The following is a 20378-nucleotide window of genomic DNA, read 5'->3' on the forward strand; positions in this document are numbered from 1 at the left end:
GCTGGGGTAAGTGATACTGACTATTAAGGGGAAATCAGACAGCCACTACACTATAGGGATAAGGAGGAATATGTCTGTAATGTAGAAGATCCTCTAGGGCACCTCTCAGTTTTCCCTTATCTTATGATTAAAGTTAATTGAAAACTGTAATAACCAAATGTAGGAAACTACTAAGGCAAGCAGTCCCCACCAAGCAAAGACCCATTACCAACTGAGAACCAAGGAATATGGAATGGGTAGTTGAAGAAGGCAGTTATAAAGTACAAGCTATGACCACATGACCCATTGGAAAACAAGAACTGTAATAGCTAGAAGCCTTTCTTCCTTTTTAAAATGTGTATAAAAACCACATTTGGGTTTTTCCTTTTATTTGGTCCCTCTCCAATACATTACAGTATTACTAAGGAGGACATGATTCAGCAAAAGGAGAAATGAGCACCACCCAAAGATGAATAAAGATAATTTGTAGCTGCTCTTTTGGGGAAAGGGTCAATGTATACTAAGCTGTAAGAGAAATAGGCAAAAGCATGATTCTGTTATTGCCTTTATTTAGACACAAGGTAAAAGTTAGACACAAAAGGGTAAATGCATGATTCCATTTATACGAGGTACCTAAAATAGTCAAGAAGCAGAAAGTAGAATAGTGGCTATCAGGGATTAGGAGAAGGTAAGAAATGGAAAGTTACAGATTAATGAGTATAGAATTTGAGTTTGAATAGACGAAAAAGATCTCGAGATAGATAGTGGTGATGGTTGTACAAGAGTCTAAATGCATTTGATGCCAATAAATTATTCATTTAATAACAGTTAGCATGGCAAAGTTTGTAATGTATATTTTACCTCAATAAAGAAGCTGAAAAAGGGCCTGGTGCGGTGGCTCACACCTGTAATCCCAGCACTTTGGAAGCCTGAGGCGGGTGGATCACGAGGTCAGGAGTTCAAGACAAGCCTGGCCAAGATGGTGAAACCCATCTCTCCTAAAAACTACAAAAATTAGCTGGACGCAGTGGCAGGGGCCTCTAATCCTAGCTACTCGAGAGATTGAGGCAGGAGAATCGCTTGAACCCAGGCAGCAGAGGTTGCAGTGAGCCAAGATTGTGCCAATGCACTCCAGCCTCGGCAAAGTGTGAGACTCAGTCTCAAAAAAAAAAAAAAAAAAAAAAATGCTGAAAAGGCCATGCACAGTGGCTCACACCATTATCCCAGCACTTTGGGAGGCCAAGGCAGGCCGATCACGAGGTCAAGAGATCGAGACCATCATGGCCAACATGGTGAAACTCCGGCTCTACTAAAAATACAAAAATTAGCTGGGTGTGGTGGTGCACGCCTGTATTCCCAGCTACTCAGGAAGCTGAGGCAGAAGAATCGCTTGAACCTAGGAGGCAGAGGGTGCAGTGAGCCGAGGCTGCACCACTGCACTCCAGCCTGGAGACAGAGCGAGACTCATCTCAAACAAACACAGAAAAAGCTGAAAAAAAAAATCATTTCTATAATCAGAATTTTTAAAACAAACATTTTTTCTCAAATATCATAGAAATAGAACGGAAGGAATAAGAAAATGTAGTCACTGCTACTAACCTGAGACGGATGCCATTCTAAGCCTGAATTGGAGATCCAAATTTCTTTCTAAAAATAAAAGCACAACAATGACAACAAGTTTTTAAAAATAGTACTATTAATGATGCTCAGTCAACAGTAATCTTCATTCCTAAGTACAGAAAATGTTAGAAAGTAAATAATATATTGCAGTGACCTTTCATATAAGAACCACATAGTTCTTTTGACATTAATTTTTTTTTTTGAAAACTCTCTAGATTTCAGCTTAAAAACTCACAACACTCAGAACTGACTCTAGATTTCAGAGAAGTGTCCAAAGTTACATAAACGTACACATGACAAGTACAGTATCAATAACATTTAGCAAACATCCACCAGATACAAAGTAATGTAAGGAAAAACCAGCGAACATTCAACAGTTCTAGCACCAATTGCTATGTGACTAAATTACTATGTTAGGCAAAGTAGCATATGCTGTTCCTCTAAGCCTCTTTCCCTACCTGTAAAACTGGGAGGATAGCAATCTTATAAATAAGTTGAATAGATTCAAATATACCAGATTAAGCAAAATACAGCAACATAAATAATAAAATTAATCATCTAACATTTTATTGAGCACTTGCTTTAAAGAATTGCAATCAATATAAGCTCAATCTTAAAAGAGAAATTGTTATTCTATAGAAAAGCTAGTTTTTAAAAGAGAATACAATGCAGTTAGAGGTGAGGGGGAAATGGTTTGCATTAATGAATTCTAAATATCAATGAATGACTAAAACCTAAGCATGCATATGGACAATGGAAAATAGGACTTGACAGTAGAAACTTTAAATTCCCCATTATCCTATAAACACTTCTCCAATCTCTCTAATACGGACATTTTCTAAAACTAAGAATGCTCTCCAAATGTCACTTCTGCACCACCTACCCTTAGACTGCTGACCTTATGCCCTTCCTACATAGAATTCTGAAGCCACCACTAGTCTGGAAAGATAGGCTGACCCTTTTTTTTTTTTTTTTTTTTTGCCTTGCTAAAGAATGTGGAATAACCACACTTAAAAGATGGCGAAATAGGTGAATAAACCAAGGACTTCTAATTCTTTACCTATACAAACATCCCTTCATGTAATGAAAATGTAACATTCCTTCCACAGATGTAAGGTCCTTTGCAGGGCTGGGGTTCAATCTCTTCACCTTTGTATCCTCACAGCCCAGCAAAATGCCTTGATATAGTGAGGGCTCAGGTTTGCTAAGGCTGAAAGCAGGGGCTGTTTCTACCCTTATGAAAAGATAATAGTCTATATCCAATTTCCACCCCCACCCCACGATTTCAAATAACTCCTTTGATTATGCTGTTAAAAGACTGCTCCTTCCCAAAATGATATGATTTAGTAGCAAAAGGTATCTCAACATAAAATGTATCCAGAGATTGAACTATAGCAGGTCTATAAACTAGGCATCCACAGGAAAATTTTACAGGGCCACAGCCAGTCATCAATGTTGTAGGAAACGCCACTAAGGAACCATAGGCTAAATCCTCTCTCTCCCTGCCACCTGCACTTAGAAGCAATAGTATAATATTAATAACATCCTTCCTTACGCTATGATGAAGTAGGGGATGGAAGAAACATCCCCAGTAGTATTACCAACAAATGGCGGCTGCTAATAAACAGGCTTTGGTGGTCAAGCTTCCTGCATAGAAAAGAATGGGGCGCTCAATTGACCAGTCGACAGGCGAACGCGCTCCTAAAGGCTGCAGTTCTCAGAGCAGAGCAGTGAGTAACGTTCCCGTTTCTTCATAGGCCAAAGGAAGTGATCCGCAACAGACCGGCCTCGCCCTCCAGCAGGAAAGAGAAGACTCAAACAAGAAGCACACACCCTTGACCCTTCAGAGCTGTAACAAGAGTTATCCCAGAGCCCAGTCCGACTCTCCGGTGTCCGACTCCCCGGTGTCCGACTCTCGTATCTCGGACCCCAAAGCACCCCGGCCTCGAGCCAGTTAAGCACCTCTTTTCGCAGCTCTGGAGTAAAATCTTCCCGCCACCTAGCTGAGAGCATCCACCCTTCCGGGTCGGTCAGTTCAGCCAATCGCAAATAACAACCTTCTTTAATTGGTCAAGGGGTGTGGTCACCAAGAGCGTCACCGAACAAGATTACGAATTATTGGTTGAGATTGGAAGCAGGTTTAGCCAATAGGACGCGGTCTTAAAGCGGCGGTGAGGGTGGCTGCGTGTTTCCGGAAGACGTGGCGGCTCTCGCCTGGGCTGTTTCCCGGCTTCATTTCTCCCGACTCAGCTTCCCATCCTGGACTTTCCGAGGTTGTATCGCCGCTGTCCTCACCACTGCAGCCATGATCTCCTTAACGGACACGCAGAGTAAGCACCTGCCCCGGGGCCCCCGCCTCGAGCCGCGCACACCCATCGCTCTGCTGGGTCTCGCCCCTCCGCTGGGGTCAATGAATGAAGCTCCGGGTTGGGGGCGGCGGCCTGCGAGACCGAGCTAGGGCTTCTGTGACCCGAAGGATCTGCCTTCGGGATGCCGGGGCTAGACTTGCAGTGGTGGACCTGACCTGGGAGAAGAGTCTGTGGGGCGGGGTGGGACGCCCTAGCTGAGGAGGGGAACTTTAGCCGAGAGTCTGTCTCATTCCAGGGTCGCGCTGATATCCTCATCCCCAGTGAGAAAGGCGCTTTGTTCTGGGGGCTCGCCACAAGAGAAAGTTTGCGTGGTGCCCGCGGCCCATTCTTGGGATCGTTTATGCACATGACACACTTCGGGTCCTCTACAAGTCCCTAGCTGGCTGTTTATTTGGGAGGCGGTATTTTAAATGTCGCCTACAGTAGATTCTTTTTAAAATATGCTTACACTTCAATGTGGTATTTTGAATATTCGCTTTTTGCCAGTACTGCAAGCAACCTTTTAGAAATCTCTTGAAACGCTCTCACTTTCTACCCGCTAAAGTTTCAAGCAGTAGAGAAAAGGCACTTTGTGTTCCATTAAAGGATATCTTTCTTAGTATTGTATCTTGTGCTTTGTGGCTTGTTTCATTATTTTAGCATCACACTCTCTCTGCCTCAGTTCTCCAGGCCTATCTCATCTCTAAAGCTAGTACTGATAATTGCTTTCCTTTTCTTTCGTTATATTTCCACTTTCCTACTGCTTTTTGTTAATATTAATGATTTTTGTATTTATGTCTGCCCAAGCTCTGTGTCTCATCTTTTGATGGTCATATGAGTCTGTTTTTGTCTCAGTTTGCTTTATCTGCCACGCCTTTCATTTCATTCCAGTTAACTCAGATTTTCCAGATTTTATGACTTAAACAGTATGTTGAAGTGAAAAACAGAACTTTATTTAAAATGCCCTTAGTCTTCATGTGTAGATTTAAGTCATGGCAGACCAACTTCACAGAGCTTCTAAGGCCTCCTACACACACTGCTACTCCAATCAGGCTATCTTCCCTCCTGAGGTTGGACTGGGCCTGCGCCTTGGGGCCACGTGCCCCAAGGTTGCTGTCGACTTTGGTCCATTGGCCTGGCCTGTTCTGATTAAAGAAAATTAAAGTGTAGTTTTGAGGGGGTGGGAATCTAGTGTAATAATACTTACTAGCATTTATGTAAAGGTATTTTCTTTCCGTTTACCATGTGCTTTCATATAAATCATTATGCACAATTCTTATAAGAGCCCTGTAAAGCAAAGAGAAGCATGCCCCTTTCATAAGTTAAATGAGGCACAAAAGAAATTCAGTGCATGGTCATAAAAAAAGTGACAGAAACAAGACTTGATCCCAGGTCTGCTGACTCAGAAACCTTTTGCACTGTACCCCACTATCATCTAAGAAGACTTGATATAAACTTTATATATATCAAGTTTATAATTTCTGTGCACAATTCCTGTGCATAGAAATTATCTTATTGAAGACTTAATGTAGTGATGAGCACCTGCTTTACATCGTTCCAAAAACAAGAGGGTGGGGTTGGACTATGGGCATTCTCTCTGAGAAGCTTTCTCCTCACTTCATTAAATTTTGTGAGGACAATGAAATTTTACTCTTTGCTGTTCACATGTCACACATTTTAGGTGAAACAGTGGATTGAAGCATAAATGATTAGTGAACCAAATGCATTTTGGATTTCAAATTGTGTTTGTGTGTGAATGTGTTTAAACTGCAGGGATTGGCCATCATTCAAGTGATTTGCCAGGATTATTCTGGGATTTTGATTTTTAGAGAGAGTGACCCAGCCCTGATCAGAGTAGAATAAATGGAAATTTATGATTCTTTTAAGGGATTCTATAATACGACTTTCCTCACCACCATCCCCGCACCCCCCCAAAAAAAGACAAGACTTTTTCAGAGGGATGGAGGAGGGGCAGTTCCATGCTGCCTCTAAATCTTCATCTCATCACATTGTCTAAAATTCTAGTGTGATAATTGTGTTCTCCAGTACAGTTAATGTTCAATTGAATTCTTTCTTGACTTCTGTTTTTCAAAGGGCACAGTAAGAAATACAATGCTGCTTTTAAAAATTGCAAATATCAAAATGCTAACAGTGTCTGCCATTAGATTATGCATGTCTTTCCTCATAAAATTTCTACAGTATGCTCCTTATGTTACACAGATTCGTTTTATTAGATTGCTTTTATCATTTTTTTTTAACTTTTGGGCAGTTTTTTAAACATGGGAGAAGTGAAGGGAGATAATAAGTTTGTTTTACTGGATGTTATTCTGATGGGAAGAAGGCAGCTCTATGCCAGGCTTTTGATAGGCAGAGAGGGCTTATGAATGCATAAGGATGGGGAAGAAGTGAAACCTGGAGGTGAGAAAAAGGCACAGTGAGGCCAATTTGAGACTTTTCACTGGTGCGGATCAGAAGCCACTTGGCAATATCATTGCCAGTGCCAGTTCTGGCAAAGATGTTATGGGCAATGTCTCCTGCTGGACTGTACTGGATAAAGTAGTGGGAATATTGTGGTTCCCATGTTGTAGTTGCAGGACCATTGTCAGTGGAGTGAGAAAACTGGTTGAATGCTGACTCCACAGACTGTCGTACCTGATTCCATATCGTCAGCACCTACACACATATTTTTGGTGCTTCTGTGATCAAGAGCAAGTTACTTAATACCTCTAGGTCCATGGTTGCACATATGAGCCATGGGGCCAGTGCTACTTTTTACCTCACAATTTTGTTAAATAAATTATAAAAATTTTGTATGAACACTTCATTACATGGTAAACCATACTCAGACATTGTTCTTTTTCACTGCGGTTGATTTTTAATAGTTCCACTTGGCTATGTTAGATAACAAGCTAATATCATACTTGAATCCCCTAAAAGACACGTTCCCCCAGAAGTTCAATATACTCCAGTGTCCTTGAGTTTCATGTAACCAAATATGTTTAACCTAAAAAACAAAACTTCTGTGGGAAAAAGTATGACATTAATGGTTAAGCACATCGGCTTTGAATTCAAAAGACCTTGGTTCAAATGCTTAACTAGAAGAGTGGCTTTAGGCAACTTAAGTCAACTCTCTAAACTTCAATTTCCTCCATCTTTAAAATGATGTAATTACGCCTGTATTCTAGTAGTATTAGAAATATTAATTTACATAAGGTATGTGACGTACGTACTTCATGAGACCAAGTTTGTGGTAAATTCTCAGTACGTAGTAGGTGTCTTTCCATATACTTTCCTTTCTAAAAACATCTCAAAATTTGTATGTAATCATCAAGGTTATTTGTGAGAAGATAGAAATGAGTCATATTCAAGTAACAAAGCTGCCAATGTTTAATCCTAACTACTAAATAGTTATTTAATATAATTTTACTTGCTCTTTTGTCCACATTTTCCTCTCTGAAATTATGTCTGCTATCCAAACAGTTAATTTGGTAAATTCTCTTAAGGCATTTAATCATGAAAGTATCAGACTCAAATTTTCATAGGAATGTGTGTTGAATATGCTTTAACTGGTGTATTTATAGACCAGATACCTGAATTATTTTAGACTAATTTTGGAAACAAAGGTGGCTAGAATGGAAGACCCTAGTTATCAGGAAATTGAGCAGGTGAGGAATGTAGAAAAAGCTAAAGTTGTTACAAGTTTTCAACTTATCAGAACATTTTATATGATTTAAGATTTTTTTAAGTAGCTGTGACCTAGATTTTAGCTTTCTGGATTTGAGGCAAGAATGTTAAGCAATAGATCAGAAGTCAGTGATAGTGTATTTTAAATTGTGCTTCCAAAAATACAGTGGCTTCTACTCTGACTCATCTGTATGCAGACATTGCTTCTAGCTAAACTGTGGATTGGTGGCTGTTTTCTAAAATCAAAACTAAAATGATCAAGGAGGTGACTTAGTGAATTGTGCTTTAATAGAAGAGTACATCTGTCACCTTAGGAGTTAAGACTTTTCATACTAAAAAGATAAGACTAGAGAAGGCACAGTCAATGAAAGTATTAACTTTATATGCAAGATAAACATAGACTTTAAAGCTTACACCTTGTCTACCACTGTATATTCAGTACCTGGAACAGTTCCTTGCATCTGGCAGTTGATCAACGATTCTTTGTTTTTGAATGAAACACTAACAACCTAGAATATTAATATAAAGTAAAACAGTATTCTTTGAAACTTTGGAGAGTTGATTTTAGGACTTTAAATATGTAAGTGGATTTATAGTTTAGGTAAATTTATAGATGAAAAGTCCATAATAAGTAATCAAGAAATTAAAAGTGATGCCTGACCTGAAAATTTGATTTTGAGAAGACTGCTACCGTGATTTTCAAAATATTTCTTGCTGCCCTTGTGACAAGCAGTGTATAATTGAATGATTATACACTGGCCTACCGTAACCTTTCTAATGCTGGCCTACCGTAACCTTTCTAATGGAATAAAGAAGGAATTAATTTTAAGAAGAGTAAGAAAGAACTAGAGATATTGTGCATATAAATAATAATTATAGAATGTGAAAGGAGATAAGTAATTAAAGGAAACCTATACATTCATGTCTGAAACAAGAGAGCTTCTTAGGAGGAAAAAACAAATATATATATATATAAAACCAAAGGTTTAGAATCCTGATTTATCTTTTTTATTATAGCTATGTCTGAGAAATACTGTCTCCCACATAAGGATTAGAAATTTTCATTCATGTCTTAAATTTTGAAATAATTTGCTGATAATTAATTTGTTATAGATCTAAATAAATGTCATTATGAAGTTAACCTGCAATGTTAAGTACCTGTTTTCTTATATCAATGAAAGGAAAACTGGAACATTTTCTTACTTAGTTTATAGGGATGTTAATGTGACTTTAATTTTTCTCTGCCCTTAACCATATAACTTATATTGCAGAAATTGGAATGGGATTAACAGGATTTGGAGTGTTTTTCCTGTTCTTTGGAATGATTCTCTTTTTTGACAAAGCACTACTGGCTATTGGAAATGTGAGTTTTTAAATATATATTTTAACTAAATTTATAAGGAAAATTTTACCTACAAATGAATTATTAGCTGCTATTAAATTTGGGGAAAATAATTCACTATTACTTATAAGTAATTCCTGTTACATTCTCTATTTCCATCAGGAATGAAACCTGTCAGCTTTCTGTTTAAATAAAAGGTAAACACTTAATGAGGTTTTCTAATTCCATAACTACTCTGTTAAGTGTTTGTCATGAGATTTACAATAGATTAAATGAAGGCTGCCTCTAAATAGGAATTCAAAATAGATGACTTGATAGTCCTGTGTCTTGGTAAATTGGCTAAAGTATTTTTACTTTAAAAATCCAAGACTTCGAATTTGATTCAGCTGCATAAGATAAACAGATTTTTTTAACTTTTTTTAAAAAAACTATATCTCTTTGTTAATGGTTGTTTATTTGGAATGTGTACTATGCTATTCATGTGTGGAGGTTACGTTCCAGAAATAAATAATAACCCTTCTAAGGCAGTGGAGTCACTATATGTATATATATATTTGGGCTTTTAATTGGAAATGATAAAGGATAGCAAAATTGTTCAAAATTGATATCTTCATAAATGATAATAGCACTGGTATCCTAGAATATGAAGTTTAACCATTAGGCTTAATATATATTTGTGTGAAATGTTTTTCACTATAGAAAGTTAATGGGGGGGGCAAGTATTTGGAAAGCAAACCTGGGGAAAGCAAGCTCTTAATACACCACCATTTCTTGTCCACAGTCAGAATACATTCAAAATATTTGAAAACACTTGGTTGTATTTTTATTTCTGCTGCCACCAGATATTCTAGAATTTATAAAACTAGAATCTTCTTGGCTTTACGTTGTTTCTTCTACTATCAACTTAGCCATGTCAATATTTCTCCCATCCATAGAAACTCCTGTAGCCTATGATGAATATTTCAGAACCAAGAGGAATACCCTGGGGTGACATATTTATGGGCAGCTTTCCTCTTTATGCCTTGCCAACTCATCTGCTTGACTAAGCCTTCCTCATCCAGCTAAAACTAGGAAAACTACTGCAAACACAGATGCCCCTTGGTAACGTCTAATCTTTCTTTGTTTCTCTTTTTCTCCATTTAATCAAGATAGAAGAGGAATGAGACAAGTGGAACAAAACTACAGCTTTAACATGCATAACCCACTCCTTGGTTCTGCTTTTTGGTTGTACATTACAGTTCTGTCTGGCCAGTTGCCCACATTAAAAGCCAAACAAATGTGCTTCTTTTTTTATATTTAGCTTTGGCTTTACTTTTCAAATTTATGCAGTGTGTTTAACTACCTTTTCGGTGTTGTATTTTCTTTCTCTTTTAGGTTTTATTTGTGGCCGGCTTGGCTTTTGTAATTGGTTTAGAAAGAACATTTAGATTCTTCTTCCAAAAACATAAAATGAAAGCTACAGGATTTTTTCTGGGTGGAGTATTTGTAGTCCTTATTGGTTGGCCTTTGATAGGCATGATCTTCGAAATTTATGGATTTTTTCTCTTGTTCAGGTAAGGCATATTATTGTCTCTTTCAGTAAACCAGTATGTCAGATATTATTACAAAAACCCAGATATTTGCATCAGTTGGAATAAGATGATGATCATTTCCTTAAAAGGAATTTTATTGAAGTTGAATCTTTTATTATAGTTTTAGATCAAGCAACTATAAAAATGTTTATCAAATGTAAATGATTGCCTAAGTAATGGTATAAATTATCTTGTGTTGTCAGCACAATAAAGTTTACTTTATTAGCATTTTAAGGCACCATCTTTATGCTTGATATTTTTTATCAACTAAATAGTGATAAGTAGTTAGATAGATCCAGCATTTTAGTGTGTAGAATCTTATACTTAGTAATTACTACCACTTGATGCCAATTTATTTAGCACATGTACATATTAGAAGATTGTTTACCAAATATACCACTATGGGAGATTTTGATCTGTTAATATTTTGTAAATACCAGTTAGGTAAACAATAGTGTATATATATGTATGTGTATGAACATACCTTCAACCAGGTGCAGTGGCTCATGCCTGTAATCCCAGCACTTTGGGGGAGCCAAGGCAGTTGGATCACTTGAGGTCAGGAGTTTAAGACCAGCCTGGCCAACACAGCAAAACCCCATCTTTACCAAAAATACAAAAGTTAGCCGGCCGTGGTGGCAGGTGCCTGTAATCTCAGCTACTCTGAGGCTGAGGCAGGAGAATCGCTTTAACCTGGGGGGCGGAAGTTGCAGTGAGCCAAAATTGCACCATTGCACTCCAGCCTGGGCAACAGATCAAGACTCCATCTCAAAAAGAGAAAATACCTTTAAGTAGGGTTGGTCTTAATTATTTATTCCAGAAATGCATATCCTTTGTCTTCTATCTGCCAGGATTGTATTACTCATAGGAGACGTAAAAATAAGTACCAAATCTGCTTTAGAAAATCTCTCATTTCTATTATGGAAAGTAGACTCTAAAAATACCAGTAGGATAAAGTTATATTGACATTATAAATGTATATGCCAAATATTGTAGGAGCATGATTAAAGAATTAGTAAATTCAAAGAGAGGTAAGAAATGTTAACTCATAAACTGGGGTTTGAAGAATGGGTAAGAATTCATCTTATAAATGAAAAGGAAACAACAGTTAACTGGACAGAAGGAACAGACAGGGCCCTGAAAATACACAGCTTGTTCTGAAAAGAATGAATGCTCCTGCAGAACAGGAGCATGTGAGCACTTGAAGGAAATGGTTGATAATGAAACTGAAAATGAAGTCTGGAGCCAGGTTGCAAACTTTCTTTGATTACTTGTTAAGAAAAGTATCTTATCCTGTAACCAAATTTGGGCTGGGGGAGTAATGTTTGAAGAAGGTCGAGGGTATAGGGCACAGAGATTTTTAAGCCAGAGGTGATACAACCAGGTAGGGGTTTTAGGAAGATTGTTCTGATATCTGGATAAAGTATGTATTAAAGAGGAAAATTGAAGTCAAAGGAGCCAGTCAGGAGGCCCTTAATACAGTACAGAGTATAGAATGTTAAGACTGGAATCTTGAAGTACTCTTGACATTTTAGGGTGGGTAGAGAAAAAGAAGAAAACACTGGAAGGAACTAGGAAAAGAGCTGGGAGAAGAACTAGGAATAAAGCTCATAGTGGCTAAGAGAGAAGAGAGTAAAGAAAAGGAGTTTGTTTTAGCAGGTGTATCTTGCAGCAGAAAACTTAAGCTCCTTAAGAACTAAGAAAACCATTGGCTTTCTTAGTTATTTAGGAATTTTAGGAATGAAGTTAAAAGCCAAAGCTGATCTTTGAGATGAATAAAAATGGGAAGTCCTAGTATCATTGATAAGCTTGGAAGACTACATTGGTTTTGTGGTTTAAAGAGCTTTGTGGTATAAATACTAGTTTTTGTTGTTGGGTTTTGTTATGATCCGAGATATTCTGAGCTGGAGATTTACTTCCAAGGGTCTCTGGCATTGTTTTTCTAGATATTTATAATCCTGAAAAACAGCATTTGAAATCACACATTTTTATATTTTAAAACAATACTTAAAATAAATGATCTTTTGAAAACAGTACTACTAGAAAATAATTGTGCTTTTGTTTGAAACACGCACATATACCATCAACATACTTGTCTAATTTTAAAAATTCTACTTTCTGTTTCTTTATTTTGACTTCTACAGATTCATAACAGAATCTTATTGCTTAATTTCTGAATTCTATTCATTGTAGTATTTTCATTCCTAACTCTGGAGAAAACAGCTTTTCCTGTACTCGTCTTACCACAATCAACATAGAAGACTGCTGTGACCAAATGTGTGGGGGGTTTTCCCCATACAGCAATGAAACAATTAGTTGTCTGCAACAGACAACAGCTGGGCATCCTCCAAATTTAATTCTGATACTGTCTACATGGAGATAGCTCCAGATCACACAGGTTGAGGGCTCAGTCCCGCAGCTGTCCTCTACTTCCAGTGATGCCAGCCACAAGCCCCAGGTTGTTTTACCCGTGCTTCTGACTGATCAGCTCTAAATTGAGGTTCCCACGATCCCTTCTTTGATCTGATTAATGTGCTAGAGAGGCTCACAGAACTCAAGGAAACACTGACGTTTACTAGTTTATTATAAAGGATATTACAAAGGATACAGATAAAGAGATGCATAGGGCAAGAAAAGGGGGAAGAGTCACAGATACCCCAAACTCTCCCCAGCCTGCCACCCTCCGAGAACCTCCTTGTGTTTAGCTATTCTGCAACTCCCTGAACCCTGTCCTTTTGGGTTTTTATGGAGGCTTCATTACTAGGCATGATCGATTAAATCATTGGCCATTGGTGATCAGCTTCACCTTCGGCCCCTCTTCCCTTTGTGGAGGTTAGGAGGTAGGGCTCAAATTTCTAGCCCTCTAATCTTGCCTTGGTCTTTCTGATGACCAGCCCCCATCCTGAAGCTACCTAGGTGCTGCCAACCATTGATAACTCCTTAGTATACAAAAAGACATCACCTTGTAGAAACTCTGAGTATTTTAGGAGTTGTAAGCCAGGAAATGAGGTCAAAGACCAAATATATAGTTCACAATATCACAGTACATATTTTAAGTACATATTTTAAGACCCAGAAAAAGTTTACTTTCTTTGCATTTTGAAAATAAACTATTTCATTCTCTTCCTATATTGAGGTAGCTTAACTGATCTGCTATTAATTTTAAACTGGTTACAAGCTGTATAACTTCTGTAGACTTGTATTTCTACCAAGAAAGATGAGACATGCCGTGAAGATCAGTACCTAGCAGGTAGTCCTTTAGTGTTAACTAAATGTTTTGACCCTTAGTATTTATTTCGTAAATGATAGTTATTATTATTTTCATGGTTCTACACATATGGTCTCCACAGCCACTTTCTTTTGATCAGTTTCACCCCACACAGCTCACAGTTGGAAAAATTTTCAGCAGTTGAGCTAACTCATAATCTGAGTATACAACATAGCTAGACCTAATTATGCACTTCTCACATTTTTTACCAACAATCACAAAATTTTTCATTGTTTGTAATTATTTCTAAGTTTGAAATCCCTAAATTATTCAGAATTTTAACAGGATACTTTCTTTTTTTCCTTGGTTAGCAATTGATTTTGAAAATAGAAAATGTGTGACTATTAAGAACTTTTTTTTCTCTCTCCCAGGGGCTTCTTTCCTGTCGTCGTTGGCTTTATTAGAAGAGTGCCAGTCCTTGGATCCCTCCTAAATTTACCTGGAATTAGATCAGTAAGTAATGTATTTAGCAATATATTTTTAAGCCAACAAAATACATATTTGATGCTTTTTACTTCTAAAAATTTGAGTAATTGATATGTGGTTAATTGATGATTTTTTTTTATAAATAGTTACCTCACATAGATCATGAGTACCATAAAGACCAAAAAGTAATTATCACTAAACTTTACAAAATGTGAAATTTTGTTTTACCGTATCCATTTCTGGATTCATATTCTCTACTTTTTAATGTTACTCAGATTTGATATGCTACGCTACCTTTCTTTTTAAGAGTTCAGGACATTTTTTTATTTAACTTTTATATAATCTCTAATTTTAGAAGCAATAATGTAAAAAGGAAACCATTATTTCCTGCAGTATTTTCATTTTCAGACTGTATCACCAAGTAGACTAGATTAAGACAGTTAAATAAGACTGGGTCAGGTGGCTCACACCCTGCACTTTGGGAGGCTGAGGCGGGTGGATTGCTTAAGCCTAGGAGTTTCAGAGCAGCCTGGGCAACATGGTGAAACTCCATTTTTACCCCTGAAAATACAAAACTTAGCTAGGTGTGGTGGTATGTGCCTGTAGTCCCAGCTTCTCAAGAGACTGATATGGGAGGATTGGCTTGAGCCTAGAAGGTCAAGGCTGCAGCGAGCCATGATTGTGCCACTGCACTTCAGCCTGGGTGGTGACAGAGTAAGACCCTGCTCAAAAAAAAAATAAGTGTTAACTAAAGCACTGTTATACTGGGTGTCAGATGGTAAGTGTCTGTTCCCAGCTCTGCCCACAGTTTGAACAAGCTTGGCAAATTTGTTTTCCAGTGTGTGCCTTGGTTTCCACCTTGATAAAATAAAGAGTGTCAAATCAGACAATAAAGGTTAAAGAGAACATTTTCAAAATTGACAAATAGAGTTTCTCTTATTCAGTATTCATTCAGTAAATGTTTTGTACTAAACTGCTAGCTCCAAGGTTCTAACAGCCCTTGGTGGAGGCTCAGAAGGTCATTCAGAATTCACCTTATTTTTTGCCACCTTAGGAAAAGCTTTCCTGATTCCCTGTGGCTGCTCGGGGTGTGCTTCTTTAACATTCATGTGCACAACTCTCTCATAGCATTTACGTCTGTTTTTTCGTTGTTTTTTTATTTTGTTTTTTCTTAGATGCAGGGTCTCACTGTGTTGCTCAGACTGATCTCAAACTCTCGGGCTCAAGCACTCCTCCCACCTCAGCCTCCCAAAGTGCTCGGATTACAGGTGTGAGCCACCACGCCCAGCCTTACCTCTGTTTTAATTTTCAAGAAAAAGGCTTCAGGCCATGCATGGTGGCTCACTCCTGTAATCCCAGCACTTTGGGAGACCCAGGTGGAAGGATTGCATGAACCAGGAGATCAAGGCTGCAGTAAGCTATGATCACACCACTGCATTCTAGCCTGGGCAATAGAGCAAAACCCTGTCTCAAACAAAAAAGAGAAAGGAGAAAGGAAAGGAGAAAGGGAGATGCTTCCATGTAAAACTACAGTCCTTGAGGGCAGAGACAGATTGTATTTTAGTCATTGTTCTATCCTCAGTGACCAGCATAATATCTGGCATATAATGGAAACTCAAAATATTTTTTGCTAAGCATATGAGTGAAGGATGGCATTTTGTTAACCTCAGGGCACTTGCTGAATTTCAGGACAACACCAGATGACTGTCCCTTAGCCTACCTCCTAAGTTTCAAAACTAAACAAAATCCTTAAATTCTAAAAGAATCTGGGTAATCTAAAATTCAACTGAGTTGGCTACAATTCTTTTGGCTCTAGGTCAGACCCATATCAGAAGTATTCATGTCCTTCTTTGGATTGGTTTCATAGGTCCAACTCTGTCCTAAATAACTAGGATAAACTAGCTTTAAAGGAAAATTTAAAAGACTACAAGTTCCAGTTAGGTCCAGGGAAGTTAATCAACTTTCTAAAGTTGTTCACAGATTTTTGTAGATGTTTCTAGAGATGAAGTTCATAGCATTTATTAAATTATCAAAGAGCTAAAGGATGGCTTACCTGTGGAAGAATAAGTACCACTATAAGCCTAATCCCATTTCCATTCCCAGGGTAATTTTAGGGTCATAACCTTACAGCCAAGACAGTCTAAATATTTCAAGTTACCTTTGGAGAGAAAGTTGTACTTTCTCTCCACTTAAATTTACCTTAAAATTCTAGTAAATCCATGAATTCTTTGAGAGCAACTTTTAGTTTCAGTTGCCAGTCACCTGTTGGTGATAATATCACAAAATGTTTAACAGAGGCGTTTAGGGGTATACTCTGATTTCATTTGCATTAATCTGCAAACTCATACAGTAGTTAATGTTATTTATACCCAGAATGGCTTTTGAATGTACTGAAACTTATAGAGTTGTAATCATTATTTGTGCCCTTAATTTAAGGATTCTCAAGAATTTGCATAAATGGGCACCCAATACAATAGAATATGTTTCTTATCGTTATTCATCATGATAAGTGCTTATGTAAAAAATATGCATTGTGAAATAAAATAAATGATCAGGTCATTGTTAGAATTTGATAGTATAACCACTTGGGTTATATCACTTTTAATGTCTCTACTAATTATATACAATTTCAGCCTTTACATCACCATCTGGAATGTTAAAAAAAAGCCCAACTGCTTTATGTTTGGGGTGGAGTAACCAAAGTAAATAACCACGTACAATTAATGTGTGTTAAAATTTATATTCCATAATTATAAATTTATGCTTACATCATTAAATCTATTTTAATGTCATTACCAGTTTCAATCTGAAGTCCAGAATACACATTTAAAGTATTTTTAGCCAATAACTGTTGTTAATTATTGAACTTAATGGAGTTAAATCTGTTTGTTCAAAGACTACATAGGCCCAGAAGAGATCCACAGTAATGGTCAGTTGAAATATTTATTGGGTTCATTAATGCATGAATGGCTGACATTTCAGTTTTTTTTTATTTATTTTTTATTTTTTGTTAAGCTAGCAGTGTTATCTTCATTTTATACAATTTTTTTATTCATTGTGTTGCATTTTTCATGTTGCACCCTTAAATTCATATGTATAACATGTCATGCAAAAAACTTTTAGAAAAAAATTTTATACACATTTATGTATCAGAAGATGGTGGTGAGTAGTACTGGATTAGTCATTGTCAGTCATACCTTAAATTTCCACAACTCTTCTTGTAAGGCTGGGTTTTTAAAAATCAACATTTTAAATGTTGATAAAATGTTTTATAATGTTCTATGATGTTCTGGGCTTTCTTTAATTACCTGTTTTTCTTCTCCTTACAGTTCGTAGATAAAGTTGGAGAAAGCAACAATATGGTATAACAGCAAGTGAATTTGAAGACTCATTTAAAATATCATGTTATTTATAAAGTCATTTGAAGAATATTCAGCACAAAATTAAATTACATGAAATAGCTTGTAATGTTCTTTACAGAAGTTCAAAACGTATAGCCTACAAAGTACCAGCAGCAAACTAGCAAAGAACCAGTGAAAACAGGCTTCTTCTACTCAAGTGAACTAAGAAGTCAGCAAGCAAACGGAGAGATGAAATCTATGTTATGATGCTTATGAAACTCTTGAAGGCTATTTGTATTGTTTTTCCACAGTGTGCAAAACATAGCCATCCTTAGAGAACTGTGGTGCCTGTTTCTTTTCATTTTGAAGGCTCAGGAGCACCCATAGGCATTTGCTTTTTAGAAACGTCCACTGCAGTGGCAAAAATATTTCCAGTTGCACTCTATCTCTGAAAGTGATGCATGAATTCGATTGAATTATGTCATTTTAATGTATTAAAACCAAGGAAATCCCATTTTTTTATGTATGGATTACTTTTTTTTGTAAACATGGTTAAAATAAAACTTTTGTGGTTCTTCTGAATCTTAATATTTTGAAGCCAGGTGAAAATCTGAACTAGATATTCTTTGTTGGAATATGCAAAGGTCATACTTTACTAACTTTTAGTTGCTAAATTATAGCTGACTAAGTTTGGTCAGCAACCTACTCTGGAAATTCTCGTATTTCTTGGGAGTCTGCCCTCCTAAGTATCTGTCTATATCATTCATTACATGTAAGTATTTAACAGAAAAGCATTCTTGACCATGAATGAAGTAGTCTGTTTCATAGCTTATCTCACTGAATAGTCTTATTTAAGATACTAAATGATACAAACCAAATGGATTTTTTCCATGTCATGATGTAATTTTTTTCTTTTTTTTTTTTTTAATTTTAGTAGTGGCTTATTTTGTTTTTCACAAATTAAAATAACAAACTTGATAATGTTTACTTTAAGACATAAAACGTGTTAAAAGGTTAAACTTAAGTAACTATTTTTAAAGGGCTATTCATTTAATACTAAGATTAAACTCATTTAATCTGAGTTTTCCCTTATTTTCAGCTTTTTCCTAGCATATAATAGTCAAGAAACATGACATATCCTTCATAGGATCACTCATCTTGCATTAATTGAGAAAATACCTGAGTTCACATGCTGAAGTTATTTTACTGTAATTAAACTGGCTATAGTTTCTTAAGAACATGACACTAAATAAAAATGTTTTTTTTTCCACTGTTGCTGATTATTAGACAGTAGGAAATCGCAGTTGTTTTCTTATTTAGTTTTACAAGATGTGGCAGCTTTAGTTGTAGATGTAGGAAAACATTTCAAACAGTCACAGTACTATTTGTTTCACCACTGATTGCACTGTTTACTTTTTTTGACAGTTGCAAAGCTTTTTAATGCATAAAATTATAATTGGAATTTGTGGTATTCATTTACAAACATGTCTACAAAAATAGATTACAGCTTATTTTATTTTTAGTTAAATCTCTTGATACACAGAGAACTCCCAATCTTGCTCATCTAAATAAGGAAAGACTTGGTGTATAGTGTAATGGTTTAATCTGGAGGATTACTGACATTTTTGGTACTTGCATTTGACTTAACGATATGTCTGTGAAAATGCGATAATAGTGACAAATGGAGACTCCTACCTCAATAGTTAATGGAATAATAAGAGCCTACTGTTGTGTCTAATGTTCTTCAAAAAAGGAATATCCTCGTTTGGAGAGTGTCAAATATATACTTTTGAGGATTGACTTAGGTAAGGTGCCCAGCAGAACTCTGTTACACATATTTTTGACTCATATTATTTACAATGGCTTGATGATTCTACCTTTTTACAGCAAGAATAGTATCTGGTAATGTAAGACACATCTGTATCATTTAACTCCTTTGTAGACATGAATTTCTATCAAAATGTTCCTTGCACTGTAACAGAGATTCCTTTTTCAACAATCTTATTTCAGAAAGCATTATTAGACTTGAAAGGGTTTGATAATCTCCCAGTCCTTAGGAAGATTGAGAGGCTGGAGCAGTTTTCAGTTTTAAATGCGTCTGCAGTTAATATCAAACATGAGTTTGGGACTGCCTGGCAACACTTACATTTCTTATTCAGAACCCTTGATGAGACTCTATTTTTAAACATACTAGTTTTCTGATAGAAAGCACTATACATCCTCTTGTTTTTTTCCTTCCCAAAATCAGCCTTCTGTCTTTGTAACAAAATTGTACTTTATAGAGATGGAGGAAAAGGTCTAATACTACATAGCCTTAAGTGTTTCTGTCATTGTTCAAGTGTATTTTCTGTAACAGAAACATACTTGGAGTGTTTTTCTTTTCCCCTTATAAATTGTAATTCCTGAAAATACTGCTGCTTTAAAAAGTCTCACTGTCAGATTATATTATCTTGACAATTGAATATTGTAAATATACTTGTCTTACCTCTCAATAAAAGGGTACTTTTCTATTAATTGGTGGTCAAATATATGTGTGTTACAAAGTGCTAAAAGTTAATTTAGCATTGCAAAATAACCTCAGTTTTTAAAAATTCGCCTTATATGCAATTTTTTTCTTATCAAACAATCTTCACATCTTTCATTTCCAAATTTTCTAAATGTACTAATGAATACAAATAGGCTTCATGTAAGCAAAAACATTCCTAATTTTGAAAACTAAAAAAGAAAGGCACTACTTTGGGCAATATGCTGTTTTTTAAAAATCAGACTCTATGATGTTATTCAATAGACATTTTCTGA

General features: G+C 36.5%; 2 protein-coding genes across 2 annotated transcripts in view; one reads left to right on the plus strand and one right to left on the minus strand.

Annotated features, from left to right (window-relative positions):
- Positions 1 to 3625, minus strand: part of RECQL (RecQ like helicase) — a 42467-nt gene extending 38842 nt beyond the window's left edge. The window contains exons 1-2 of the mRNA XM_021673830.2: positions 3155 to 3625; positions 1579 to 1626 (exon numbers count right to left, since the gene is read on the minus strand). Coding sequence (XP_021529505.2) covers positions 1579 to 1594 — 16 coding nt within the window. The 5' untranslated portion in view covers positions 1595 to 1626; positions 3155 to 3625. The remainder of the gene's footprint in view (positions 1 to 1578; positions 1627 to 3154) is intronic.
- A 145-nt stretch (positions 3626 to 3770) lies between these two features.
- Positions 3771 to 20093, plus strand: GOLT1B (golgi transport 1B). Its single transcript, XM_012435703.2, has 5 exons — positions 3771 to 3929; positions 8903 to 8994; positions 10348 to 10526; positions 14184 to 14265; positions 17568 to 20093. The coding sequence occupies exons 1-5, from the start codon at positions 3905 to 3907 to the stop codon at positions 17604 to 17606; spliced, it is 417 nt and encodes a 138-aa protein (XP_012291126.1). The 5' UTR covers positions 3771 to 3904; the 3' UTR covers positions 17607 to 20093.
- The last annotated feature ends 285 nt before the right edge of the window (positions 20094 to 20378 follow it).

The sequence above is a fragment of the Aotus nancymaae genome, unplaced genomic scaffold (genome assembly GCF_030222135.1).
Source record: "Aotus nancymaae isolate 86718 unplaced genomic scaffold, 86718_ANA_hifiasm-v0.15.2.pri h1tg000016l, whole genome shotgun sequence".
NCBI classification, from domain to species: domain Eukaryota; kingdom Metazoa; phylum Chordata; class Mammalia; order Primates; family Aotidae; genus Aotus; species Aotus nancymaae.

Bases quoted from the DNA above. Each gene is read 5' to 3' on its own strand.
- GOLT1B (XM_012435703.2), top strand. From the start codon at position 3,905: ATGATCTCCTTAACGGACACGCAGA. The intron at 3,930-8,902 runs GTAAGCACCTGC...CTTATATTGCAG, and splicing joins CTCCTTAACGGACACGCAGA to AAATTGGAATGGGATTAACA. The intron at 10,527-14,183 runs GTAAGGCATATT...TCTCTCTCCCAG, and splicing joins GGATTTTTTCTCTTGTTCAG to GGGCTTCTTTCCTGTCGTCG.